At 42.6% G+C, this 25,252-nt stretch overlaps 1 protein-coding gene across 2 annotated transcripts in view; it reads right to left on the bottom strand.

Moving 5' to 3' along the window:
* Positions 1 to 1,758: 1,758 nt before the first annotated feature.
* LOC124718855 (protein AAR2 homolog) overlaps positions 1,759 to 25,252 on the bottom strand; it is a 115,069-nt gene continuing 91,575 nt past the window's right edge. For both annotated transcript variants that reach the window (XM_047244480.1, XM_047244479.1), the window contains exons 5-7: positions 17,153 to 17,214; positions 6,459 to 6,633; positions 1,759 to 2,173 (exon numbers count right to left, since the gene is read on the bottom strand). In XM_047244480.1, the coding sequence (XP_047100436.1) occupies positions 1,940 to 2,173; positions 6,459 to 6,633; positions 17,153 to 17,214 (471 nt within the window). In that variant the 3' untranslated portion in view covers positions 1,759 to 1,939. The remainder of the gene's footprint in view (positions 2,174 to 6,458; positions 6,634 to 17,152; positions 17,215 to 25,252) is intronic.

Here is a 25,252-nt window from a genome sequence, read left to right as displayed (position 1 = left end):
TTCCTCAGAATACTAGCCTTTCAGTGGAAGAAAGAATAGCCACACATAACCCAAAAACAAATACCGACCTAATGGTTCTACCTGAAGACAAAGGTTCCACCACTGTTGTGAATTGCTGTGACTACCTAGCAGAAGTCCAATTATCTGAGTCTTCCACCCGTAAACTCTGTCAGAATGATCCTGTCCCAAAAGTCCAACACAAACTCCAATCTGTGCTAAAAGCCTTAGGCCCTTTCCACACAACCTCTCTCCCAAATCCATTTCCATCCTCACCCAATGGCACACCACACACACACTTCTACATGCTCCCCAAAATCCACAAACCCAGCAATATTGGACATCCCACAGTGGCTGGTAATCGTGTCCCAATTGAAAGAATTTCAGTCCTCACTGACCAACACCTTCAACCAACTGCCAGTACTCTAGCACTCCACATCAAAGATACGAATCACTTCCTTCACTGACTCTCCACCAATCCTCACCACCCCTTTACCTCCCGGATCCCTACTCGTCACTGTTGACACCATCTCCCTATACACCAACATCCCTCGTGCCTATAGTCCTACCACTGTTGAACACTACCTTCCCCAATGTCTTTCTGACACCAAACACACTACCTCATTCCTCAAACACCTTACTAACTTTTTCCTAACCCACAATTACTTCTCCTTTGAAGGTGAGGTATACAAACAAACCCGTGACACAGCCACGGGCCCTGCACGGCACTCTCGTATGACAACCTGTTTACGGGCCATCTAGACATGACCTTCCTAGCCTCACAGAACGCCAAATCCCTAGTCTGGTTCTGGTTTACTGATGGAATCTTCATGATCTGGACTCAGGGCCAAGACACCCTACCTTCATTCCTTCACAACTTCAACACTTTCCTTCCCATCCACTTAACCTGTTCCTCCTCAACCCAGCATGCTACCCTTCTAAACATTGACCTCCTCCATCTCTACGATGGCTCCATCCGCACCTCTATCCACATCCATTTCGACAGCTGTATCCCTTTTACACCAAAAAGTCCATTCCGTATAGTCTGGCCACCTGGGGACTGTTTATTTGCAGGCATTAACCCCCATCTCCAAGAACCAGCCACCCTGGAATGGAACAACTGAACCAAGTCTCTTGTCAGGGCTTCGATTACCTACCATTGTGCCCTGAAGTGAAGGACATCCTATCCCAGATCCTTCCCACCCGCCTACAGTGGTGTTCCTTTGCCCACGCAACCTTCACAACATCCTAGTCCATCCCTATGGCTCTCCCAATCCCAACCCCATACCACAAGAATCGTGTCCCAGTGAAAGACCCAGGTGCAGGACCTCTCCAACCCACACACCCAGCACTACCTATTCCAGTCCTATTGCAGGACTATCCTGCTCCCATCAGGGGCTGAGCACCTGTGAAAGCAGGCATGTCATTAACCAGCTCTGCTGCAACCACTCCACAACCTTTTATAGTGGTACAACTACCAACTAGCTGTCCACCGGGGGGAACGGCCACCGCCAAACTGTGGCCGAGAGCAAAGAAGACCACCTTGTGGGACACTGTGCAGCTGAGAATAACATTTTAACTGCGTTTCTCCTGTTAAAGGACGAGAAGATGCCCTGATAACTGGAACTCACGGGATGTACCCTCTGCCATGCTCTTCACAGTGTTATACAGAGTGTACAAGTAGATGAAAACACAGATGTTACTTTCAGAAGAAACTCCGTAACTAAGTGTGCAGATGCTTGAGAATAAAAGAGAAACTACTTATTTGATTAGAGAAAGGTTTATACAAGGTTTTTTTTTTTTACAAGTGATACTTATCATCTTACACACGAGAAATGAAGTGATTCAATGGTGACAGCTAATGTAGAATTGGAAAAGTCGGTTGCCACTGCCGAGCTAGCAGAGGGCTATCGCCACCGGAGCACCTGTCGCAGTTCACCGCTCACAGCTCCACCACCACCGGCGCCTCGTCATCCTCCTCCAACTCGAGCTCCGAGAAGTCCCAGCCGAGGCGGCCGGTGAGAGCGCGCGCCAAGCGCTCGCCGCGCGCCTTAAGCCGCGAGTCCGCCTCGCAGCAGGTGTCCTGCAGGTTGCGGAAGAGCTCTCGTAGTGACACGTACACGAAGTTCTTGTTGGCTACGATGTCTGCCAGGAACTCCTCGGGGATCTCCGTCACCTGAATCCGATCGGAAGCCACAATATTTATCTAATTTTATCCGTGCAATACGAAGTGGAGAACGTCAGCTTTCAGTCACAGGTTTTATTTAAGACAAATACAAAAGGTGCGTGGGTAAAAATGTCAATTTTTATTTACTGCACAAATAATTTCTGTACGTCAATTGTTCAATTAAAAAAATATATCTCGGGGACTGTAGGCTCTGGAAGGTGGTGGTTTATGTCGATTTATAGTACACATCCTGCCGCATAGGTCGGCTACACTGGTCGCTTCCCATTTGTGGTACACAGCGCAGTATTCAGCGAAAGCCTACCTGCTTGACCTGGAACAAACTGAGTAATGGGAAAAGTGTTTTACCACAAGACGGCAAGCCTGGCCTTCCTGCCAGGGGATGGCCAGGGTGGGGAATACCGAGAAAGCAGAAGTAGCAGCAAAGGCATACGTGAGGCAGTGACAGCTCACGTACCAGGAGTGTGATCCCTGTGTCGCTAGTAGGCTTATCCAGATGGGTACGTAACAGCCCCCCCCCCACACATACTGGCGACTTTTCCCCACATACTGGCGACTTAGAGGGGTGGGTGCTACTTTCAGAACTTTCGTCAACTACGCTATACCGTTCAAAACAATTGGCACGGATTGCTGTCTTGCAGGAGGCAATGGAAAATACTTCATTAAAGAGAGACAATGTGATTCCACAGGTCAGGCGGAAACCCTTCTCAGGTATCCAAAATGGAGTGGCAAAATTGTTGGCAGAATGAGATTGACTCCTTATACCAAAAGTTTGTCCACCATAACTGATGATTTTTTTAAAATTCAAAATTTAAGCAGAGGTAGGGATCAAACCAAGGACATAGGACTTTTGGATGGCAGTAAGAGACACTACTGCCAAACCAGTGAGCAAGCTAAAGGGCACAATGTTTGAGAAAGAGGGCGGAAATATTACTGACTTCGTAAATGACTAGTGTGAATGTATATGAGGTCCAATACCTCTATTTACTACCTGCATTAGAAAATGAGATTTCTGTGTCTTATAATGAATTAAAACCACTTTTCTATTTAAAATACAGTCTACTAATTAAACTGGCTATCATCCTCAGGGCCTTTATTTCTAATGGTAAACAATATCTGTACAGTTTGTAGCAAAGCAAGCTGGGACTCATTTCCCCCATTTTGTTTCGTGTTTGCCTCCTTAAATGTTTCTTTATCATTAGTGTTGTGAGATATGTGTGTTAAGATAAAGCTGTCATTCCGTAATTCTGAGTATAAGACGAGGACCAACTTTGCTAAATTACATAAATCCGAATAATTTCCTAATTAATTTGAACCGTTATAACCTGCATAAATCCTTAAACTATCCATCTAGCTAATTTTCAAAACATGGTAGGAACATCAACACTTAATTAGTTTGCAGGTAATTAACATTTTTATGTACGGTATAGTTTATATAGCTATTTTTGCATTTTTTGTCATCAAGAAGGTTTATTTCAGTCGAAACTCTTATTGTAACATAAGGTCCAGACTAAAACCAATTTTCCTACACTATTCAATTAATTTGAGGTGTAAAATTCTAACTGTAAATTATCAAAATTATGCTCTTAACAACGTGGAATTTTAGCAGCCATTTCTGCAAATGTAAACACTGGGCCTGATGTCATTTTTGAAGCCAACCTGTTCCAAAATTTGAAGTGTGGAACCTGTGTCGTTCAAAATAATAATAATAATAATAATAATAATGTAACAGTGCAATGATGTGTTGTGATGAATAAGAATACAGACAGTGAAGTAGGACAATGACTGCTGGCCAATTACGATATAAATGTGACTCGTGTATAGTTCATCAGCGTGAGACTGCTGTACAATTATTAGTATGTGCATACCTGGTAAACGGGACTTAATTACATAATTAAGACACAGACTTGCCATAACTATAAACAATATATGATTAAAAATTCAATTTGCAATCATATTTATTGGAGTAAACTTAAACCTTCTTCCTCCAGTGAGGGAGGTCTGGAATTTATGGAAGTAAAACCTGTGAAACCAAAGGTGTGGGTGTTGACCACGTTATTGGATGTAGATAGTGCTGTACCCACCCATATTTACAACCAATTTTTCACTGTGATCAATGCTACTGAGGAACTACAAGCTGAAATATGACTAGGTATGTCACAAGTTTTAAAATGCTTTTATTAACGTGAGTCTTACATGACAGCAACTTTTAAGACTTCAGTCAATAAAAAGCTTTTTACAACTATGGCAAATTTATCATGAAGATGGTCCAGAACAGTTGTGGATGTCCCACAGATAAAAATTTATGTCCTTTGTTCTTGGCTCACACCATTGAACACAATTTTACAATAAGGTCAAACTTCTCTCGTGTGATCTTCCACAGGACCAGACGGTTTGGAACTGTTGTCAGCCACTGCCACACAAGTACGGTATGCATGAAATAGACTACCCATCCAGCAATATAGAAAATGATGTAAAGACACACTACGTAACTGCAGCTGAAGATATCTAAATATTCACAATACTGTTTAGAACTACAGTGCTGTCTTAAACGAAAATGATGTGACTGACTATAAAGTTTAACAAAATTTTCTACTCATTTGAAAGGGTCTTTCCACTGAAGAATATTTTTACTATAATGCAAAAATTATGAAAGTAAATTATAGTGTAAATTTATCTTTGCGGAAGTTGCACAACACAGCAACCGTTTGCAGCCTCTGGCAAACCCTGTGAACACGTTTTTCATACGAACATTTTAATTAGGTGGTGGTGTTTTGGTGCTCTGCGTATGTTTGTATACATCAGTAACATAAGTACTGAACAGTGTTCAGTGTTCACCTGTACGTTCAGATAGTTCTATCTGCACCAAGTTACAATTTTTATGGCCTCCTGTAGATCGACAGTAAGTTATTCGACATTATCGAGACACGCAAAATAATGCAAGAAAGGTCAAATACCGTCACAAAATCCTAAAGCATTTATCTACAGTAATAGTAAGGCACCATACTGATTTGATTAGCACACAGTCACTGGAACAGGAAGATGTCGAACAATTTGTTTCAATGTCCACAAATTTGCAGACCTCGAAGAAAATAGCACCACATCTTCTGAACCACTGCGGGACTTAGCGAAGAGCAGAGCATCCGGGTTCGAGTCCCAGTCCGAAACAAGTTTTGCACCTTTACCACTGCTTTATTCCGAGGCCCACAAGGCAGCCGAAGCCCTGTTTCTCGTAATATAAATAGCACCGAGCAAGATTTGAAGACAAAGTTAGAGGAAACCACATGAGGACATTGATGCCATCGAGACATATGCCGTGTCATATGCTGATCTGTCTAAATGAAACCACAGTTGTTACTGTCAGAATTGTAAGCTACCCGGGTGCTTCAGTTTGAGTTCCAGAAGAGAAGCTTTACTGAGACAGCAAGGTAATAATGAACTGATCATTATACCATAGGCCCAAGTTGTTTGAGTGTACTCCTTATTATACGGCTATGAAAGTTTACAATAAAACTGGAAAAGGATATACTGAATAAAGAATGAAAACTATTCAACAGCTAAACGTTGTTACAGTTCAGACGAATTTATCACTGACAAGCATACGTAATAAAAAATGCAGTGACTCACGAACTGCAAATATACACACTGTAATAGGTATGTGCAGATATTTTTATACGTAGCATCTTAATATGTACACATATCAGTGTGATGGCTGTTTATTCTTTCTGTTGAACAGTCTTCCCACAAATACGTCCCAAACTTTACGACTTGATGTTTTCTGCACAACTACACTGACCACACCTGTCAGTATAGACTACCATTTTTTTTTTCCATGTGCCTACACTTCAACATCTGACTTGCTGCCCAGGAGAAAATAACCATAAATGACTTGCTCTTGCCATATGTACTTGGATGTTCTGACCAACCTAAAAACAAACTATACCTACTTGCTGTAGTTATTAGCAAATACTGATGTAATGTTGTTCAGTGCATCGTCCTCAGAGACACTTATCACACCCTGTACGTATCAATACAAGTCAAAGGGTATAAGCTGATTTTGACACTACTGTATCAGCAACATAAATTTTCTACCGTGTATTATATAAATTACTATAGTACACAGAAATACACGTATTACTGACAAGTCGGTACAGCCTCAATCTCTATATTGTAAGTGACTGTCATTTACAACTACAAAATTGACTGGAATTGCACGAAGTGGTGCAACAGACCTGAAGACACAAATGTACAGTACAAGTTATTCGAGATCACTGACCTGCGTCTCCACGACAGATATGAAATCGACGAAGAACTGCGGCTTCGAGCCGAGCGCGTCCACACAGCCGCACAGCAGCCGAACCAGCCGCTTCCAGTGCTCGAAGGCGTCCAGCGAGTGCCCGACGAGGAAGAGCACGAAGCAGAATTGTAGCTCGCCCAGCAGCTCGTCCGGGCTGCAACACCAGACAGGTGTGAGGCATTCGCCGTCACAATGGCAGCCATCATCTGACCGTTCGGGACAGACTATCAAACGACCAGCTCGATCTCCACCACTGACGTAGTCGAGGCAGTGAAACGGTGCCTACGTACCAGTCGGGTGTACAGAAGTGCACACTGAGACGGGTCAAAGTGGATACGAGACTAAATAGCAAAAAGGATCTACGCGTCCGTGACCGCGACGTGAACGAAGTTTCTAAATTTCTCCGCCTGTCGACGCAAACTGCACGAAGTACCTAGAAAGAATAGTGTACTGTACTGCATACATCGTACAAATATACGTGATGTAAACATTACACTACGCATTCTTCAGTTTCTGCCGGCATCTCGTTCGACATCTTTTCACACGGAGCAGAAGCCGAGCTGTCTAGATTATAATTAAGTACAATAATGAAGATAAATTTCACACAATCGACCTGGTGACAGTACAGGGCAACGACAGCTTTATTGCCGCATTTGACGTGGACACCACTGACCTGCAGTCATGTGAGCAGTTGCAGTTAAGATGTAAAAACAGTTGAGTACAGAAACAATTTAACTTCAGACGTATTTTAATTTTTAAACAGACTGAAATAATATACAGAAAAACTCCAGCAATACACTTCTTAGAGGAGCAGACAGAAAACATTATGTGCTCTTCTTCTTAGTTAACACAGTAATTGAAAACAAGAGTGATGATATATCCTAACTTAAACACAGGGTAGTTTTTCTGAATAAGCTACATCTGATGTAAATGCGTTTTGCAGGGATTTGATTATAGAGTAAAACAGTGAAGCCACAGAGAGTATTACTTACAGTCAGTTGTCTAATACTCTCTGAAGTCCTTCCATTTGAATCCAATGAATACGTTTCACTACTGGATATGCCATCAGCTATGGGGCAAACAGCAAAATAATCCACAAAGCCACCCAAGCACCACATCTTTTCTTCTTCTTCTATGATGTGCTGCTCTGCATCTGGCCAGTGTCCAGCAGTGGAGTGTGAGAGTTTTGTGCATCATTCACAGTACCTCTGGTGGCTTCAATGCCTACACCTACATCTATACTCTGCAAACCACCGTGAACTGCACATCAGAGGGTATGTCCCATTCTACCAGTTATTAAGGTTTCTTCTCGTTCCATTCACGCACGGAGCAGAAGAAGAATGACTGACTGACTGCCTCTGCGCATGCTGTAATTACTCTAAACTTAACCTCACAATCCCCACGCGAGTGGCACATAGGTGGTCGTATCAGATCCCTCGAGTCGTCGTTTAAAGCTGGTCCTCGAAACATTGTCGTAGACTCTCTCGGGACAGTTTACGTCTGTCTTCGAGAGTCTGCCAGTGCAGTTTCTTCGGCATCACTGTTACAATCTCCCACAGATCAAACACACCTGTGACCATTTAGTTGCTTTTTCCGTATACGTTCAATATCCTCTGTCGGTCCTATTCGGTACGGGTCCCACACACTTGAGCAATATTCTAGAACCAGTCACAAAAGTGATTTGTAAGCACTATTCTTTGTAGACTGATTGCGCGTCCCCAGTATTCTACCAATAAACCGAAGTCTACCACCTGCGTTACCCACACCTGAGCCTATGTGATCATTCCACTTCACATTCCTACAAAGTGCTGCACCCAGGTATTTCTACGAGTTGGCCGATTCCAACTGTGACCCGTTGATATTATAGTCACAGGATCCTACGTTTTTTTGTTTTGCGAAGTGCACACTTTTACATTTCTGAATATTTGAAGCACGTTTCCAATCTTTGCAACACTTTGAAATCTTGTCAGAATATGACTGAATATTTATGTACCTTCTTTCAGACAATACTTCATTATAGATGACTGCATCGTCTGCAAAAAAGTCTGAGGGTATTATTAATATTGTATGCAAGGTCATTATTATACAACACGAACAGCAACGGTCCCAACACACTTCCCTGAGGCACACAGGCAGTTACTTCTACATCTGACGATGACTCTGCATCCGAGATAACGTGGTGCACCCTCCCTACCAAAAAGTCCTCGGTCCAGTCACAAATTTCACACGAGACCACCAGATGATACAATTTACAGGTATGTTTGATGCTGGCATTCCCATACACAGTGCAACTGCTCCTAATTAATGTACTATATATGGTCAACAGAACATTAGTGTTCACATCCCACCAAACTCTGGTTAAAAATCTGCTGATGTTCATGATTGGGAGACAAGTATTTATAAGAATCCAACTGAGTCTGGAATTAAACTACATTCCCAGACGCATGTCATCTTGTCAACATTTGGAAGAATAATTTCTTTGAAATCACTAGAATAAATTATGTATAACCAGGGAGTTAGGATGGCTTCTTGGGGTAAGCCTACATTATTTACGAGGCATGTTTTTTAAGTAAGTACCATTTTGAAATTAAAGACATGCCAAGATATCTCAATAATTTTATTTTTACATGAAAGCCTGTACCTTAATCTACTTTTCTACATCATTTCCGTCAATACTGAGGCACTTGTCGCAACGTTGTACCAGTTTTTGAACACCCTCCTCATAGAAGTGTGCCGCCTGAGTTATTAACCACTGCATCATCACTGTTTTGACTTCGTCATCGTCTTCAAGACGCCGACCGCCCAGGTGTTTCTTCGAGTGCAGGAACAGATGGTAGTCACTGGCCGCAAAATCGGGGCTGTACGGAGGATGATCTAGAGTTTCCCGCCGAAAAGATGTGATGAGATCTTTGATCTGATTCGCCACATGCGGACGGGCATTGCCTTGCAGCAAAACGATGCCCTCGCTCAACTTGCCACGTCATTTGCTCTGAATTGAATGGCGAAGATTGTGCAATGTCTTACAGTAAGCTGCTGCATTGATTGTCTCATTACGAGGCAGAAATTTCACAAGCAATGCTCCTTTTCTGTCCCAAAAAACTGTGCATACGATTTTACCGGCATAAATTGTTTGCTTAAACTTCACTTTTCTGGGTGAATCTGAATGCCGCCATTCCACGGACTGTTGCTTTTATTCTGGTGTGACGTAGGCCACCTGTGTTTCATCGCCCGTAACAATGTGGCTTAAGAAATCGTCACCGTCGTCGTGGTACTGCTCGAGGAAAGTCAATGCACAGTCTAAGCATTTGGTTTTGTGCACATCCGTCAACATTTTCGGTACCCAACGCGCGCACAATTTTCAGTACTTCAAATGCTCGGTCACAATGCCATACAAAACACTACGAGTAACATTAGGAAAGCTGAGTAACATTAGGAGGAAATCGTAAAGTGTCTGTTTTCTCCCACCTTATTGTCCACTTCATGCACCAAACTTTCATTAACGACCAAACGATGCCCACTCCGTTGTTCATCGTGCACATTTGTGCGGCCATCTTTAAATGCTCTCACCCACTTTCTTACCATTCCATCACTCATAATGTTTTCTCCGTAAACTGTGCGATCTCACGATGAATATCGACCGCTTTTAGGCCTTTAGCACCAAGCAATCTTATAACAGCCAGTACTTCACATTCGGTGGGACTCACGATTATCGGAGGCATCTTAAACACTCAGTACACAAAGTAAACAAAGAAGAATTGAACTGCAATGGCGTCTAGACAACAGATGTAGATACCCTGTGCGCATGCACAAAACACCGATTGCCGCGCTGCGGACACGGTGTGGCAAAACAGTACTTACTTAAAAAATCAAGCCTCGTAGATAGTGCTAACCTCCATTTAGCTACAACTCTGGAACGTTCACAGTTCCACTAAAAAGGTTAGAGATGTGGCCTGATATATCTACGAGTGACATAAGCGCAGAATAAGCTTCCCTTGTCATTCACACCACATTCTGTTTTCCGAGAGAGATCTCTCTTTCAGTAGGTATCCTTCATTTTCCATGGGCTGTTTGAACACAGGTTGTATATGCAGACAAGGAGAAAAAATCCTAAATTTTTCCCAGTTAAAAATACACATTCTTCCGGGTGAAAATACATTTTTCCACGTTAACTGACAGTATACATTTCCTTGAAACTGTAAAACTTATCAATCCTTTGAACGGTTACGTTTTATACAACAGCGCAGAATTCCCCGACCCTTTAGAAAATGAAACTAAAAATACGAAATAAAAATAATATAAAAAAGAAATGTTTTAGAAAGATCTTTGATGTGCTGCAACAAGTACGCTGCATATTTTTGTATTACGAAAGTATAAATTACTTTCCTTAGCACTGAAATAGAGATTGCGATGCGCTTTTGTAAGCCAGTCATAGCTCATTTACGTGATCTCTGTGTCAAAACTTATCCTCCGGTTAATTTCACTAACCCTGCCACAGTCAACCGTTTAGTTATCCCGTGTTTGTTCCGCAGTTAGGCGTTATTACGTGTTCGTACAACGCGTTTTCCGTGCTTCACCCAGAATAGAACTCAGGTGGCTGCTACCAGGGGCTGCACAACTAACTAGTGTACAGTGTTACTAGTGGAACTGTCTGGCCAAAAATTCTCTCACCGACAAGATAATACATAATCTTTCTTACCTGTTATTTGTTTATTTCCACTCTGGTAGTCTGAATCTAAGGATTTTGCTGGTAATTATAACAACGCTGATCACTCGCAAACCCAGTCAACCACATAAACAAACAGCGATTGGCATTCAACCGTTTGGCTTTATTCTGCTCAGTTTGTATAGCCCCGTCCGTTTCTGTCTGCAGGAAAGTTTATTTGTGGATGCGACGGGGATTCGTCTGGCAGTCACGTGACATACACAATGCACGCATCCAAAAATCAACATATGATTCACTCAGATATAAACTTGGAATTAGTTCAAAAACCAGCAGAGATGTGTTTCAAAATCGTACGAATAATTGATAGACCAACGTGCGCTGGATACTAGGTGTTTTCTGAGACAAGGTTTTTTTTCCTCAAGAATATGAATTTGGCACTCCCCGCCTCCCCACCTGAAATTGCTGCCCTTGGCAGATACCCCAGTTTGTCCCTAGTGAATCTGGCAGCTTGCGCACACCAGTAAAATTTTTCCGGGTAACATCTTGCTGCTACAGATTATACAGCTAACAGCCACAGTTCTGTAGCCATAAGCAGGAGAAAGTACTACACATGCGCAACTCAACTGCGCGTACACATAAGCCCGCTCAAAACTGCTCAAACGAATCTTATGTGAATAGCTGTGACGTCACACTCATCGGAGGCAATTTGTTGTTATTAAGCATTGCGTAGTCTTCCTAAAGCCTTTGGCACATTTTGCTGTCGGCAGACGCTTGTATGAGCACTGTTTTTTGTTGTTGCATATGGCGCATTTCCTTTGCAACTTAAGTTTTATTTTGTTTCCTCTTGTTCATGTTTTATTGCTCCAGTATTATTCTGCAGTAGTGAGATACAGTAATATCCTTTGTTAGAGTATTTTTCTTACTAGTCAAAATTACAAAAATTTAACTGAAAACTAAAACAAAAAAATTCCAGGAATTCTAAAAAAAAAAAAAAAAAGGCTCTGAGCACTATGGAACTTAACATCTGAGGTTATCAGTCCCCTAGAACTTAGAACTACTTAAACCTAACTAACCTAAGGACATCACACACATCCATGCCCGAGGCAGGATTCGAACCTGCGACCATTGCAGGAATTCTAAAAAATTCCTGAGTTTTCTGCAGGATGAAAAAAAAATCCCAGGATCTCTCAGTTGTCCCAGGTTGTATACCACCTAGAATAATACATCCTTCTCATACTTATCTCTAGGTCCAATACTATTTTAATGGGGAAAAGTCCATTGCAGATGATCATTTATAAGAGGAAAGTAGCAGTGTCGGAGAGCCATCACTCACAATGATTCCCCTAATGGGACGACAATAGTGTGGATCACTGACTTGGCACCAAGAACTGTGATGACAGTTGAAATCCCCACAGATAAGAAAGGGGGGATGGAGTTCAGTAAACAGTTGATGTCAGGCATCGTTACTGGTTGTAGTCTATGGTGATTTATAAATATGGACATAATAGAGAAGTGCTACTTGTTTCTATTTCTGCAGCTGCCACTTGAAAAGCCAAGTCACTGAAGTTTATATGAGTTTCATTGCCTATGATGGTGTCCTTAATTAACAGTCCTGCTTCTGCTTTAGTATTTGGTCTATCTGACTTTACTAAATTGAATCCTTTGAAACGAACTGGCATTTGTGGCTTATGGGGGAATGACAGTGTGACATACACCAAAGAATTATTCCCTAAAATATTATCAGAAACTCCAAAAAGTAACGATTCTGTGAGTATTTGAAGCCAAGCATACACAATATGAAACACTATTGCAACAAGTTGTTATCGATGTCATCACCCCTATTTATACAGATTTGAGTAAACCTTATTTACATGGGTGTTGTTTAGGCGGTTTTACTCAAAATGTGAATGCGAGTTTCAATAGCATCACCTGGAGATATGCTCCTAAAATAACATTCAGATGAAGTGAAATGGTGAACACTGCTTCAAATTTGGCCATATGTCTATTCAGTGTAGGCCACACTGCATTAATGCACGTGGCAAATGCCCTTCAAATCAAAATTGGCAATGAAATGCATTGTTTCTGTAAACACAGAGATGGCACTAGCAATGTGCTCAGCAATGATAAGCACTTTGAGGTAGAAAATGAGCACTTATCAGGTCAAAGTAGCAGAAAGCGGCCATCCACTAGCCGGGGCGATAGTTATTATGGACTTGGCATTGATGGTTTCAAGCTTTGTCTCTCAAATAAATACTTGTCAAACTTTAAACGTGTTTTCTCAAAACCATGTTTTTCAGCACAGTTGTTGTCACCCACACTACAATTTTCATTTGATTTTAGTGATTTTTGTTCTTCCTTTAAGAAAATTGAATTCTCTTCGGTTCATCATATTCGATTTTTTTTATGTCGATATTTAGTATTTTTGTCAGCCAAACAGAGGGGTCCAAAAATGGCCATTTTTTTCAAATATCTATAATTTTGCAGTTTTTTATATTTTTTTAAAATCCCTACGATGAACTAAAATTACATCTGTAAGGATCCGGGTGATATGTTAATTTCATGTTTCAGATAACCACAACCTGAGTTACAGCAACAAACATCGATCTATCTCCTTTCAGAGCTGCCTCGGGAAAATCCCAATCAGACAGTGAAGATATTAATATTTTTCAATAAAAATATCAATAAAACTTGAATGTATGCTTTATTCATTGCAGTGACCCTCATTTGTCTACTACATTCCAGTACAGAGAAAAACAATAATGAATTTGAGTGATGTTTTCATCCGTCATCCTGTCGTTCCCCCTTAAACCATATTTCACAGAGCTTAATGGCTACATTGTTATTCAGTTCCTTTTCAGAGTTTCCTTGTTCGAGACAGCTGATCCCGCATTCCATCGTAGTATATTAAGGGCCATCTTGAAATGAAAAGATGCTTCTGTCTGTTTCTGGTCCATATTTTACATCCTGTATAAAATTGAGGAAACCATATTTTAGATGCCTGCATGCTCTTTATTATTGTTATTAGAAGAGGTCGACTGTGTTAACAAATTTAATGTTCCAGGCATAGCCTTTCAATCAGTGCTGTGTTCTTGCCCCCTCCCACATTTTTCAGGAAGTTGACCACACAAGTCTGATTACTAGGAAATAGCAGCTCGGAAACAGTGACGGGTTAGGAATTGGCACGGGTTTTGAAGGTTTTATTCTATTACGATGAATAATTATCACAAATCTGTGCTGCTGAAATTTCCTGCCACTGTAGCGTACGATCTGTGATTTACATATTCCTCAGTTTCCTCGAATGAAACGTTGAGGACAGCTTTAGTCTGTCTGACCTCCTGCTGTTTCAGATACAATGGACTACACGTCTCTCTCAACATGTGATCTTTGCATTGCACAAACCAAGTATTTTGGCTCGCATACATAGTTGCTTCGTGGTTACTTCCACACGTATTACGACGAACTTCTAATCGGCACTGAAGACTCAGATGACAAAATCGTAGGCAACAGAAGCACTCTTTGACAACTGGAACGTAAGGCTTAACTGTACACCACATACAGTATACTGAAACATTATCTGGTAAGAACTGCTACACAAATGTGAGGAGGCACTTTTGTCGAGGAACTTTGCTTCACGTGCACAAGTTATTTATACATTTGACCATCCTACATATACGTGTAACAGGTACTGTAGATTAAATCGCATCACTCAAAATGTCATACCCTTGCCCGGTTCAGGTTCATTAACGATATCTTCACGATCTGGATTCAGGGCTGAGACACCCTGTCCTCATTCCTTCAAAACCCGAGACCTTATCTCCCAACCGCTTCACCAGGTCCTCCTCGACCCAGCGTGCCACCTGCCCGGACGTCGACCGCCTCCTCTCCAACGACTCCCTCCGTACCTCTGTCCACGTTAAACACACCGACCGCCGACACTACTTGCATTTTGACAACTGTCAACCCCTCCACATAAAAAAAAATCCCTCCCGTACAGCCCGGCCACTCCGGGACAGCATATCTCGAGTGGACAGAACTCCCTCACTCAGTACGCTGAGGATCTCACTGAGACCTTCACAGGCACTAGCTCCCAGACACGGGCACTAGCTCCCAGACACGGGCACTAGCTCCCAGACACGGGCACTAGCTCCCAGACACGGGCACTAGCTCCCAGACACGGGCACTAGCTCCCAGACACGGGCACTAGCTCCCAGACACGGGCACTAGCTCCCAGACACGGGCACTAGCTCCCAGACACAGGCACTAGCTCCCAGACACGGGCACTAGCTCCCAGACACGGGAACTAGCTCCCAGACACAGGCCACAAACAGATTTCCGTGCCATTTCCTCTCACGTCACCAATCCTCCACCATTCCCCAGAACCGGCTGCACAGAAGAGTGCCCCCGTCACCCAATATCATCCCAGACTTGAAAAACTGAACTGCGTCCACCATCAGGGCTCTGATTACCTATCATCGTGCCCTGAAATTAGGTACATCCTACTCGAGATCCGTCCCACCCCTCCTACTAAAGTGGTGTTCCGTTACTCACACAGCCTCCACAACATCCTAGTCCACCCCCGGGCCACTCTCAATACGAACCACTGTGGAAGACCCTGGTGCGAGACAAGCCCGGACCACCCTCTCAGCACTACCTATTCCTGCCCTGTAACAGGCCCATCCTATCAGAAGGTGGGCCACCCGTGAGAGCAGCCACATCATATACTAACACTGTCGCAATCACTGCACAGCTTTTTATATCGGTACGAGCAGCAACCGGGCGCCTACCGGGACGAACGGCCAAACTGTGGCAGAGAGCAATCTAGACCACCCCGTGGCACGACGTGCTGCTGAACGTAATGTGCTCGGTTTCAATGGCTCCTTCACCACCCGAGCCACCTGGGACCTCCTCTCCGTCACCCGCTTTTCCGAACTGTGCAGACGGGAGTTATTCTTACAACACATTCTCTGCTCCCAAATTTATCCCGGACTTAACCTACAGCAACCTACTGTCCCCACACCCTCCATCCAACAGTTTACAACCCCTCTGACCTATCACCTCCCAGCCTCTGTCAACGCACCCACCCACCCTTCCCCATTCCTCTCCTTTTCCCCCAACTCCGCGCCCCACAACCTCCCTCCTCCCACCTGTACCCTGCTACCCCTCCCCCTTCCCCTCCGTTCTGCTGCATTCCGGTCCTAGCTGCCAGATATGGCGGTCACACGTGTGTGAGGTGTCCTCGCACGTTTGAACGAATGCACGTGTATTTCCTTTACCGAAGGCTTTGGCCGAAAGCTACGTGTCGAGTGCGTTTTCACCGAGCCCGTCTGTAACTCGAGGTGTCACCTTTACAGTGAGTAGCAATCTATCTTTTCCTGATCAAGAGCTCTAACATTTCACACTTCAATCCACAGAATGCCAGGTCTGTTTTTCCTGACGACGACATACTCCCGAGTAGTTCTCACCTGAAGATTCAAATATATTTTGCACAAGATGACACTATCATCATCATTAAACTACAAAAATATTTGCTCGTTCCACCTCGAGCAGTCCGACACATTTATGCACGAGATTTTTTACTGCTTAGTGCAATTATAGGGGGCAGTCATTAAGTTTTAATAAATACCTTTAAAAAGTAAAGTTACGTAATCAATGTGTGTGTGTTTTTTTTTTTTTTTTTTTTTTTTTTTTTTTTTTTTTTTTTTTTTTTTTTTTTTTTTTTTTTTTACCGTCTGTGATCTTGCGACACCCGAACGCCCCGTGCCACAGAACTGTAGCGTGCTGTCAGAGGAGCCAGCCCACTAACTAAGTGCACACTGTGGTACTGTGACACGGTGCTTTCTGGGTGTTGCAAGATTATGGACACGTTCCTGCAATCAAACGAAAAAAGAGTTTCATTACATACCTCAGTTTTTTCCTCTATGATGTGACTAGATAATCTACTTTTTACAGAAAATAAACCAGACAGACTGCAACACTGAGTACAGCTACAATTGTATACTGATGTACGCACCTGTCCATCTGCTGTAGTAACGTATCCAATTTGAAGCTCGAGTCTAGAGAGTGTCTCGTCACCTGAAGAAGATGGAGAGGAATCATTATTTACGGATAAAACTGAAAGTGTCGACTTCTCTGGTAATACAGTGCAAAAGTGAAAATAATACAACGTCACAGGTATACCGATGTGTTACCGAACAATAGTTAGGACACTTTTTGTGTTTCTGTACTAGCAGTTCTAGTAGTCCACAGTTTTACACCATCCGAGCACCTAATATATACAAATGAAAATGATACAGCTCAACATTACAATTGTACACACGTGGCTCTGATCCCAAAGAAACAGCATCTTCACCTATATACGTGCTCCAAAAGTGCTAAGTGTACAGATGAAGATTTTGTACCAGTATTATTAAGTGTTTGTGCTGTTCCGTTTGTGCAGTGAGAGAAGAAAAATTACCACTGCATGCCTCTGTACACTAATTTCTCTTATCCTATTCTCATAATGCCTGTGTGAGACATACAATGGTGGAAGCAGAGTTACCACAGAGTCTTTTTCTTTCAGCTTTAATTGGTAAATGGATTTTAATATCAATATACTCAACTGCAATCTACTAGTGAACGGCCTGGGCTGTTTCCTCATGTTCAAATAATATACAGTATGTTTCAGAAGTGAATAGAGTCCCACATTATATCTGCATATGGTTTCAAATTGATGGTTATTAAAGTGGAAAAGAATAAAATAGCTGTTTACATACAGGAAAAAAGGGAGTAAATACTATACGCTTCTCAAAACGATAATTTATATTAATTATAATTGATAAATAAAAAAATTGTATTGAAGTGTGGCTTTTGCAATTTGCATCAAATAAGAGTTTTATGCACACCAGCTAGTAATGCAACAACACTACAAAACACGCATACATTTATAGATGTTCTTTGAATATACTTAAAATAGGTGTACAATATAATGAAAAGGAAAGTTGCTACTCACCTTATAGCGGAGATGCTGAGTCGCAGATAGGCACAATACAAGCTTTTGGCCGACAAGGCCTTTGTTGGGAAAAAAACACACACACACACACACACACACACACACACACACACACACACGCGCGCGCGCGCGCAAATGCGACTTGCACATGCGTAACCACCAAAAGCTTTAACTGTGATAGTCTTTTTGTTGTGCCTATCTGTGACTCAGCCTCTCCGCTATATGATTAGAAGAAAGTGATTTGATTAGTGAAACTGAACAGTTCAAATTTCTTGGTATTCATATAGATAGTAAACTGCCATGGAAAGCCCATGTTTAGGATCTTGTTCAAAGACTTAATGCTGCCATTTTTACTATTCGAACGGTGTCTGAAGTGAGTGATCATTCGACACGAAAATTAGTCTGCTTATTTTCATTCGCTTATGTTATATGGTATTATATTTTGGGGTAACTCTTCCCATTCCAAAAGGATAGTTTTGGCTCTGAAACGGGCATTTCGGACAATAAGTGATGTAAGTTCACGAACCTCTTGTCGACCTCTGTTCACGAGTCTGAGTATTTTGACATTCACCTCTCAATACATATATTCCTTACTGTCATTTCTTGTTAACAATATCAGCTTATTCCAAAGAATAAGCAGTATTCACTCATTTAATACTCGGCAGAAATCAAACCTGCATTTGGATCGGACTTCCGTAACTCTTGTGCAGAAAAGTGTGCAGTATACTGCTGCATCCATTTTCAAATAGTTACCACTCGAATTCAAATATCTTACCAGTAATCCACGCACTTTCAAATCGAAAATGAAGCTTTTCCTCACGGGTCACCCCTTCTATTCTGTCAAAGAGTTCCTTGAAAAATTAAGCTGATTCTTGTATTGTTGGCTGCCTTTACTAAAACTTATGGCTTGACTTTTTTGGGTTCACAAACATCTTATTTTTATCTGTTATTACTTTTATGTTGTAGTTTGACGTACTGACCAGTTCGATGACCTTCGAGATTTGCTCCTCAATTTAGTCCTACGGAACTTGATGTTTAAATAAAATAAAATAAATAACACACAAGTGCAGTCTCAGGCAACTGAAACCACACTGAGTTTCACTGGTTTCAGTTGCCCGAGACCATCTGTGTGTGCGAGTTGCGGTTGCGCGAGTGAGAGTGTGTGTGTGAGAGCGTCATCTATTGTCGACGAAGGCATTAACGACCGATAGCTTTAATTGCGAAAATCTTTTTGTTGTGCCTGTCCGTGACTCGGCATCTCTTCTATATGATTAGAAGATAGATGACTTAGTAGTTGTAATAATATGATACTGGACGTTTCAGGAGGAGCAGCAAATATTTTTACACCTCAAAATGTGTTAAGCAAAAGCAAATGATTAAATTCAAAGTTGATTTTCATAAAACAGACCTCCAACTGCAATTCACTTTTGCGATTCTCTCGACATCGTCACATGTTGTCCTCCTGTGGTAGTCTCGGCATTTGTTACGAGGGCAGCACTACTTATTGCCCAAATGATCAATTTGTCTCCCGTGTTTCCATTTTCTTTGTAGACTTTACTTTTCGAGCTTCCCCCAGTTCAGGGGCCTCGACAGCCGTTAACTGTAAACATTTCTGTCAATCCGTCTTCTGTGAAATGTTAGGCTCAGATGATACCTCTAATGCACACCAGTTGCACTGTACTGGGAGAACATACCCACTGTTGTAGTCACAGGAACCATTTCTAGTAATACTGGAAGCTCATTCTCACACAAGTGTAGATATAGGGACCCAGTAGGGCAATACGACAATATGACAAACTCGATCGGCAGTCTGTCCGTCACAGTAGACCACACCCGTCGAGGAGCACCCGTGAAAGAAATGTGGCTTTTCGTCTGACAACCGACGCGAGTTACAAGTGTTATTCGTACCGTATCGAGTGAAGGTGACTTAGCCAGTAAACAGTATTAATTGGATTACTCGGCACTACGAAATCAGCCGACGGCAAAATTCCGATTGCCTACCTTCCCTCTGTTCTCGAAGATGTCGAATCTGCTCGTACGATAAAAACAAGGGCTGTGCGTATGTAGTGCCTGCCGTATTCTTTTATGTGGAACACCGATACCTGTCGAAATTTTGTGCGCGCTCGTTGAAACTGTACAACCTACCAACTGAATACTGTCTTCTACTTTATCTGCTCTCTGTTCATTTTCGTGTTCAGATGAGTTAGGTCTGCTGGGCATCGCACCAGACTCACGTAGTTTAGTAAAACACGAGTAAACACTCTAGAATCTGGTACTCTGTGGTTACGAAATCGTCTATCGCATTCTCTGTGAGCATCGGCAGTGCTTCCCTTGGAAAACCTGTACGCAAATACCACTATAAATACACAAATACCAGTGCTCACAATTTGGCAATATGTGCAGCGTGCTCGAACAGAAGAAATGGCCGACAACTCGCAGCCACAATCACAGTCGAGAAATTAATTTACGTAAACTCGAGCACAACTTCGTAACTTGAACTTTAAAACTAAAATTAGAATTAATACATAAACCCATTATCACCAGGAGAACCGACAAGCAAAATAAAGACATCTGTCTTTAACCAGCTCTATCTCTGAAGCCAATAAAACTTGACACTTGTCATACGGAATGTTTTATTCAATTTAGTCTATACCACCACTTCCTAAAATATTCACTATTCCTTCAGAAATGCCGTGTAGATGTTAAAACTTTTTAATGGGTATTCTGATACTTTTACTTGTGTGTCACAACACTGTATTGAAGACATCCTTAATAGATAACTTTTTTCTCACGTCAAGTGCACGAGCGACAACATTTTGACGGCAGTACCTCCACTGCAGCGGCCACGTACTCCGAACGGGCCACTGCCACAGCATACGTGACAAACGGCGATCGCAAGAGGATCCGGCCGCTCTGTGTTACAACCCTATAGCTTAATTATTTTAATTCAAATTCGACTGTAAGAAAATAAAATAACTGAATAACTAATATTTATTGTGCAATATGTCACACTTAGTCAAGAAGAGACACACTGATTTGTTACACACAAATCGTGTTTACACACGATTGAAGTTAATAAATGATGATGTATTGAGAATATTTACTTGCAAAGGATTTTACATCACTGAAGAAATTTAATGAATTTATTGAGAAATGAAAACGAATTTATTGAGAAATGAAAGTCATATTGAGGCCTCCCAAGCCTGAGAGGCAAATGGATGATGGTAAGTTACATTAAAAGGAAAACACATTAGATGGAAGTATTGGCTTTTTCCATAAGGTTAATAAACACAACAGATGCACATAATATAGACCTCCGTCATCGACGTATTCTTCTTCACGATTTACAACAGTTTGCCAACACTGGGATGACTTTTGATTCTGCAACTGTAGGAATCACATCGTTTTGAGGCAAAGAATTTGCCCGGCCACATTTGGAACACATTTTCATCCGGAAAAGAAGTTCCCTGAAGGTTGTTCGATAGAGAGCAGTAAAGATCAAAATCCTAGGACACAAGGTCAGACGAACCAAGCGGGTTTCGAATGACTTCCCGGCATTTTTTGTCGGCCTACACAGAATGCGAGCAGGCGTTATTGCAGAGTAGCACCACCTCACACACTCTTCTCGGTCACTGTTCTTAGATCGCATCTGCAACAGATCTCACTTTTCGACAATAAACGTCAGCAGTGACCGTTACACGTTAGCGAAGTGATTCTTAGTACACCGTACTGCCACCGTTCTACCAGATGCGTAACATTATTTTTTGTGAATGCAGATAGGTATTTGTTAACGGAGTTGCCACTTTGCTTTGTCTCGACCATTCCTTTCTTTTCACGTTAGTGTAAAGGCGCCAATTCTTGTCACCAGTGACGATACAGGATAGGAACGATCGGGGTCATTCACAAGCCAATTGATGACGAGCAAGCAGAGACACACATAGGGTCTCTCAATGATTTTTTTAGAGCATGCAGTATCCGTACACCCAATTTTTCAATGTTCCCTGTGGCATGCAAATGTCTCATAATGGTGGAATGATCACAGTTCATTACGTTTGCCATTTCTTAAGTAAACTTGCGGGGATCATTGCAGATTAATGCATTGAATCATTCTCCGTCAAGCCCCGAGGTCTCCATGAATGTGGAGTGTCACTAACATCAAAACGATCCTCCTCAGAAAGAGCAAACCATTTTCTTGCCTTTCCTGTCCAACGGTTTTATCCCCCTGCACGGCACAAACATTTCTGTCTGCCTCTGCTGCTGTCACCCTTCTACCGAACTCGAACAGAACAGTATGACAGAAACATTCCAATTTCTCCACTTGGCACTCCATTTTCCAACATTCCCAGCTCCACTTACTCAAATGACAAAATGACAATACGAACTAAAATAGCAACAATGAAACTACAAATTTTAAAAAATCACAATTGATAAACAAACCCATAGCAACCGGAAAACAGAAACAAAACTGCTACGATCTTATGCGCCAACCTAATATAAAAAGCTCAAAGAAAATCCCTGCAAAATTACAAAAATGCCTTGCCAAATGGAATCATTAGTTCTACATATACTACAGATAAATGAATCTTTTTTATTCAATGTAACTGCAAGAATACTTAATCTACTGCTTTTTTCAAGCAACAAAATGAGGAGAGATGGGGAGGGAATAAAAACTTCAGAGACCCAGACACAGTGTCAGATCTGGTAAATAGTATTTACATTAAAGACGATACACAGATAAAAATGCTGAAGTCAGGTTTTCACAGAACTGTCGGCCGAGTGGGACGTGACACCTGGACAGGTGGCCCGACAGTCGAAAGGGGAGAAAGGAGATGTAAAACCCGAGAGGAACGGATACGGAGTAGTACTACCTAGCAGATTAAAACCGTGTGCCGTGCCGCAACTCCGACCCAGATTTAGCACACAGCTTTAATCTGCCTGGTAGTTTCAAATTGGAGCACAATCCGCTGCAAAGTGAAAACTCATTTTGTAAGATATAATACCCCGGCCCACGGTTCAGCCCGGAAACGGACTATCGACAAATCTGAGCCGGACGAGGGGACCGGGATCTGTGACAGCTACGAAAGTCCGGTCCGGGCAGCCCCAAAATAGGTCGGCAAACGAGGGTGTGGCACAGATCCACTGCTGTGCAAAAGATTTGTTTGTACATTTTTTTCCCGGAAGCAGACTCAATTACGTGCGGAGTACTAGCTCGGCCAGACATTCAGACAGGCAGTGCTCGACTGTAGAAAGGCTGTGGGTGCGGGGAATGTCAGTATATGGGGAGGTGGAGCCATCTGCGATTCAGGAGGTGGGGCAACCCGAGCAAACACTCAGCGTCCTCCGAGCAGCGAGCTGGGACACCGGCAACATGTCGGAGGTGTCTGTCGAGTAAGGCCGAGATTGTTCTGTGAGAGCACAATAAACGTCCTATAATGGGGTGTCAGGAGGCAAGGGAGGTTGGTTGGTTGGTTTGGGGAAGGAGACCAGACAGCGTGGTCATCGGTCTCATCGGATTAGGGAAGGATGGGGAAGGAAGTCGGCCGTGCCCTTTCAGAGGAACCATCCCGGCTTTGGCCTGGAGTGATTTAGGGAAATCACGGAAAACCTAAATCAGGATGGTCAGACGCGGTATTGAACCGTCGTCCTCCCGAATGCGAGTCCAGTGTCTAACCACTGCGCCACCTCGCTCGGTGGCAAGGGAGGGGGGAGGGCAGTGTGGAAGGGGGGGTTGTAGATTTTAGGAGGGGGATAGACAGTGCATATGCAGGGATAGTTGGGGCGAGGAAGAAGGGTATTTGATGGGGAGCTGTTGGTGTAGGCTGAGTAATTTTCACAGGGTTTGCAGGCTGTGCTGGCCATGTGGGATGGGAGGGCTAGTAGTGGAAGGACCACATACCTCCCGTCATATAATCACTTAAACTCACCGTCATAAAGGGTGGAGCCTTTCTCGTTCCAGAAAGTTTGTGGTATTGGGAAGAGACCTACAAAAGGGAGGTGAGGAAATGGGGTCGAGGAATTCCTCGGAGGTAACCGGGGCACTCACATAAAAAGTGTAAAAGGAATTACACTTTAAAATGTAGACGAGTGAGCAGATGGGTAGAAAGAGGGCACCGAACACCTGTACGAGGCGAAGGGATCGTCTGACGACGTGCGTGTGACTTGGAGAACACGCGGGATCCAGTATTAGAGTCAAAGTTTAACAGAGCTTCGGAAGATGTGTAATCCAATGTGGAGAAGGGACAGATAACATTCCTTCGGAGTTTCTCAAATTGCTGGGTGAATTATTCAGTTTACTGTATAGAATCCACAAGAACGGAGACGTGCCGTTGGACGTACAGTATAGTATTGCCCACACGACTCAAAGACAGCAAATGTGGATATATGCGAGAACTACTGCACAATCAGCTTAACAAATCGTGCATCCAAGTTGCTGGGGAGGGGTGGGTGGGGGGGGGGGGGGGGCGTGGGAACAGAATGGAAAACAAAGCTGAGGGTCTGTCGGATAAGAAAAGCAAAGGCACCACTGAGGCACTCCTGACACTTGATAATGAACGCAAAGAAAATTAAGAAACTTCCATATGACCAGTTTGCCTACAAAAAGTATTTGACAATTTAAAGTGGTACAGGATCACACACACACTCTCTCTCTCTCTCTCTCTCTCTCTCTCTCTCTCTCTCTCTCTCTCTCTCTCTCTCTCTCTCTCTTGGAAAATAGGGGTAACAGTACAAGAACATGGAGGCAACATAAGAATGGAAGACAAACACAAAAGCACTCCAATTACAAAGGGCATGAGGCAGGGAAGCAGTCTTTTCCTCTCCTGCTCAACCAGTATATCAAAGAAGGAATGAGTGAGATTAAAATTCACGAGGAAAAATATTGACAATAAAGATCCACTGTTAATATTGTTATCCATTTTTAAAGTGAGGAAGAATTACAAAACCTGCGAAACAGGATGAATAGTCAACAGAGTAAAAGAATATCCACCGAGAGTGAAGGATGAAACCACCGAAACACAAGGAAGGAAGCTCAGCGTTCGACATCCTGTCGGCAAATGTCTTTAGTGCTTTAGGAAAATGACAGAAAATCTAAATACAGACGAAAGGACAGGGATTCTCCCCAAA

Source organism: Schistocerca piceifrons, chromosome 10, assembly GCF_021461385.2.
Source record: "Schistocerca piceifrons isolate TAMUIC-IGC-003096 chromosome 10, iqSchPice1.1, whole genome shotgun sequence".
NCBI classification, from domain to species: domain Eukaryota; kingdom Metazoa; phylum Arthropoda; class Insecta; order Orthoptera; family Acrididae; genus Schistocerca; species Schistocerca piceifrons.
Note: the sequence above shows the minus strand (reverse complement) of the source record. Positions and strands in the feature narration are given on the sequence as shown.